At 47.0% G+C, this 5,000-nt stretch overlaps 1 protein-coding gene across 1 annotated transcript in view; it reads left to right on the top strand.

Annotated features, from left to right (window-relative positions):
* Positions 1-5,000, top strand: part of LOC135115479 (echinoderm microtubule-associated protein-like 2) — a 35,433-nt gene that overhangs the window by 18,377 nt on the left and 12,056 nt on the right. The window contains 3 exon segments of the mRNA XM_064032300.1: positions 77-244; positions 979-1,116; positions 1,751-1,823. Of these exon segments, the coding sequence (XP_063888370.1) occupies positions 77-244; positions 979-1,116; positions 1,751-1,823 (379 nt within the window).

Genomic DNA, 5,000 nt, shown 5'->3' with positions numbered 1-5,000 from the left:
ATAGGTACACATAGGTACACACACACACACACACACTCCCTCTTTCTCACACCTCTCCCCGTCAATCCCCCTGCAGACCCCGTGAGGCACAGTACAATGGCGAGGAGGGCGTGGTGAAGCTGTACCTGCGCGGCCGCCCTCTCAATCTGTATGTGCCCACCCCACTGAGGGAAACTTACTCCCCTACCGGGCCCTCCCCTGCGCCGCCTGCCAAACTGAAACTGGAGTGGGTTTATGGTTACAGGTATGTGTGTGTGTGTGTGTGTGTGTGTGTGTGTGTGTGTGCTGGTGTTGGTGTTTCTTTTGTAAGGTTCTCGTATTTAAAATGTGGTTGATTAGGTAAGATGGTGTAAGGTTGGTGCAGGAAGTCGTTAGGCCTACACGTGGCAGTACCTGTATGAAATATCTCTGAATCTTCTTTTTTTTGTTTGTTTTTTTGTCCTCTTAGTTTACCAGAGCTTCGTTGGTTAGTGTGTACCTGCTGTGTGAGTTTCTTCTTTACATTTTTTTTTTTAATATTAAACTGCATTTGCCATCTGTCTGTCCATTCGTTCATCCCATCCAGGTCTGTCTGCCTGCCAGGTGACGGCGCCCGAATCCGACCTAACTGACCTACCTACCTTCATGCCATCCACAAACTTACTAACATCACTACTAATCCCACTGTCCAAGTCACTAATGTAATCAAAAGTAACATTGGCACAAGAACTAACCCTTGAGTACCCCACTAATGTAATCAAAAGTAACATTGGCACAAGAACTAACCCCGGAGCACCCCACTAATGTAATCAAAACTAACCCTGGAACACCCCACTAATGTAATCAAAACTAACACTGGCACAAGAACTAACCCTGGAGCACCCCACTTGTTACTCAGCCCCACACGGACGCAGAACCATTCATTACAGTCACAGCCAACCCAACACTTTCCCATCAACTTACCCCCCTAACTTTCCTCCTTCCTCCTCACTCCCCCAGGGGTCGCGACTGCCGCAACAACGTGTACCAGCTGCCCACGGGGGAGATCGTGTACTTCGTGGCGGCTGTGGTGGTGCTGTACAATGTGGAGGAGCAAATGCAACGCCACTACCTGGGCCACACTGACGACATCAAGTGGTGAGTAGTAGTAGTAGTAGTAGTAGTAGTAGTAGTAGTAGTAGTAGTAGTAGTAGTAGTAATAGTTTAAGTTGGGTTAAGATATATTTGATAGGCTTAATAATTGAGGTTTGTTTAGTTCCTTCTATTAATGTATTTTTGTTGAGAGAGAGAGAGAGAGAGAGAGAGAGAGAGAGAGAGAGAGAGAGAGAGAGAGAGAGAGAGAGAGAGGAAGGGAAGGAATTGATAAGTGTGGTAATCTCTCTCTCTATCTCTCACACGCTTCCTTTGTGAAATGTTTCAGTCGATGTAGTTAAGATAAGAGCTCTCTCTCTCTCTCTCTCTCTCTCTCTCTCTCTCTCTCTCTCTCTCTCTCTCTCTCTCTCTCTCTCTCGTCCACATACCTCCATTCAGAACTCCTCCTCCTCCTCCTACTCCTCCTCCTCCTCCTCCTCCTCCTTCTCCTCCTCCTCCTCCTCCTCCTCCTCCTCCTCCTCCTCCTCCTCCTCCTCCTCCTCCTCCTCTTTGTCTTCCCATTACATAACACAACCAATTTGTCCTCTTCTCCCTCTAACAATCTCCCTCTACCTCACATTATAACAACCTTCTCATGCTCTCTCTCTCTCTCTCTCCCCCCCTCCACTCCTCTTAACAGCCTGGCCGTTCACCCCAACAAGCTGATCATTGCCACGGGACAGACGGCGGGACACGACAGGAGGGATGCTCGGGTGAGTTAGTGTTGGGGGTAGTGCTGCTGGTTGTCTGTGTGTCTGTTAGTGATCTCTCAGTAATTCGTTTGTTACTGATTCTCCGTTTTTTGTTGTTGTTTTTTTTTGGTATGTTTGTTTGTTTGTTTTGTTTTTTCCTTTTTTCTTTTTTTTTACAGTCCTAGTTTTTTTATTTGTTTTTTGCTTGATTTGTTTGTTTGTTTGTTTGTTTGTTTTTGAAGTGGTGTTTGTGTTTAGTTTATTTGTATGGTGTGTGTGTGTGTGTGTGTGTGTGTGTGTGTGTGTGTGTGTGTGTGTGTGTGTGTGTGTGTGTGTGTTACTTAATTGTCTATCATTGTGTGTGTATGTTTGAGAGAGAGAGAGAGAGAGAGAGAGAGAGAGAGAGAGAGAGAGAGAGAGAGAGAGAGAGAGAGAGAGAGAGAGAGAGGTATCTTAAGATTAATTTCAGGTACATATATATGCATACAAAAAAAAGAAAGAAAAAAATACGAATATAACATAACACCCAACACATTTCTTGTACACACACCTCACCAAATCACCCCCAATTTCACCTCATATGCTCAACCTCACCTCATCACCACACGCCTCATATCCCCAGTTTCACCTCATCTCATCACATCACCTGCCCCAACCCACCCCATGCCATCCCTTCCTCCCCTGCCTCCATCCCCACCCCGTGTTCCTTACCTGTGCAATAATCGTGTGTGTGTATGTGCGTGTGTGTGTGTCCGGGGGCGCCTCGCTGGCTGGCAGTCGTGGCGCCTCAACCCACCAACAGATCCCTTGAGCCCTGAAGCCGAGGAGTGGGTATGTAGCAGCCACGCCCTCCTCTTCTCCTTCTTCAGTATACAGCAATGCATTTCTCTCTTTCAGCCCTCCTCTTCCTCCCCCTTCAGTGTATGGCATCTCATGTTCCTCAGACGGTCCTTATCTTGTGTTTGTTTACATTTGTGTGAGTGACTTCAGCTGGCCCTGCTACACGTCACACTGTCTTTGTAACACTGGGTATTGTGGCTGTGCAGGGAATATACTGAAGTGGGTATTTTGAATAGACTATACGTTTCTCTGGGGGTGATAATTGCTGAAACGTACTGGCTCACTTTTTTTCCTTTAAGAGATTTAAAGTTCTGGCGAGTTGAAATGAGTTGCCAAATACCGTTACCCTCTCTTCCCTTCTCCTCCTCCTGTTGTCTCCTGCCTCTGAGTGGTGGACCAGCCAGGATTACAATAGTCAGAAGCTAAGAGTCTGGCATTGCAACCTCAGCTGTGCATCACTTGTATACCCTTCTAACCCTGACTGGCTGCCTGGCTGGTCTCTGTTCAGCTCGGTGAAAGGAGGCTTCTTAATCTCACTCATAATCTTTTCTTCCCTCCCTCCCTTGCTTCTATCCCCTCCTCCTTTATTTACTCCTTAATTTCCTTGGTTCTCTGCCCATTCATACACACACATACCTATACAGTACAGCAAATCCTGGTCTGATACGCCTGATCCTTTCCCCCCTCATTCTTTTTTTAGTTCTCATACTCATTCTCCTTTTCCTTTTCTATATCCTGTTTTCTTTGTTTTAATTTTCATTCTTATCTTCCTCATCCTTTCCCTACCTCTTTCTTCTTTCTCCTCCTCCTCCTCCTCCTCCCCTGACATGTATTACCCCATATATGTACTGTACAGGTGTATGTATGTGTGACTGAGTGTGTGGTGACCTTATCTATGACCCTACCTGCCACTTCCTGTCTTACCCTGTGACCTCCATGCCTGCCACTATTGCTACTAACTCTACCACACTTTACCAGGGTGATGCTGTGACCTCTGTGCGATCTCAATGACCTTTATGTGACCTCTAACCATTATCTTGAAACTCTGCAACCACCCCCACCCACATCACTGCCAGGCTGAGTGGTGGTGGTGGTGGGCGGGTAGTTGCTAGACACATCACCTCACTCCATAGTTTTTATCAGTTACCTCACCAATGCTAGGCTGAGAGGTGGTGGTGTTAGTGGTGTGTGTGTGTATGGTGATTGCCAGACACACACATACACACACACCAGTTTTTCTCATCCCCATGGCCTTGTTTAAGTTACTTCTTCAGTTTTCCCTCACTTTGTCACCCTGATGTACTTTTAATCCATCTTGCCTTAAGCCAGACTGGTGAAATAAGAGGGTACAGCAACAGGCACCCCAATTAGTCACCACCCCAACCAGTCAACACCCCAACCAGTCACCTAAACACCCCAACACTCAAACCAACCTAGCTAAACCCCACCAAACACCCACCCACCCACCCACACCACTTCTAGATGCAGCGTTGCCCACCCCACCCATAAGAAGTAATAGCTGTGTTTATCCTCCCCCTCCCAGAAAGGCACAAGAGGCATAAGACTTGGTGCAGAGCCAGTAGTTAAGATTCTTGGCTATTGATCACACTGGACCACCTTGAGGGGATGGAGGCTTGGCAGTGGGTGGATGGGTGGGTGGGAGTAAGCAGGGCCATGGGTGGGTGATGTTGGGGGTGCGAGGGGTGTGGGAAGCCTGGCGTAGGTGGTGGTTTGTTTGCATCACCCAGCTGGTCTGTGCTTGAGTGGGATGTGGTGAAGAGATGCATCGTACGAGACTGTTTTGTTTCTCATTTGTTCCTCTGTTTTGGTGACTGTTGAAGAGGAATGTTTTATTAATCTGTCTTGGCTACTCCGACAGTACTTGAAACGCTACGAAAAAATTACTCTTCTTTTTCGTCATCTTCCGTTTCATCTGTCAAGAGCCCAATACAGACCATTGCTGAAGTGTGCGCCCTTTGGAAACACTGCAAAAAAACACTTATCACCCCGTACTCTCTCCCCATACCCAACCCCACTCAAGCTATCAACACACACCAAGCCAGAAGTGTGCCGCTCCCTTGAAAACCACTGCAGAGGTCACAGCGCATCACCCTCGTGCTAACATACCATTACAGCACAAGACTCTTAAACCAGATCAATAAAACCTAATGGAATCTTGCCTGCCATCTGCTCTCCTTATGCCAGATCCTCACCAACACTGCTAACACCTGTCCTGCAGTCTGGTCAGGTTAACTTGGTGTACAGGTTATAATGTTTCTCTCTCTCATCAGTTGTGAATTAGATTGTTGTCTGCTGAGAGAGGGGGAGAGAGAAAGTTGTTTATTTTATTGTTGTTGA

Source organism: Scylla paramamosain, chromosome 29 (assembly GCF_035594125.1).
Source record: "Scylla paramamosain isolate STU-SP2022 chromosome 29, ASM3559412v1, whole genome shotgun sequence".
Lineage (NCBI taxonomy): Eukaryota > Metazoa > Arthropoda > Malacostraca > Decapoda > Portunidae > Scylla > Scylla paramamosain.
The sequence above is the reverse complement of the archived record's forward strand: the minus strand, read 5'-3'. Positions and strand labels throughout refer to the sequence as shown.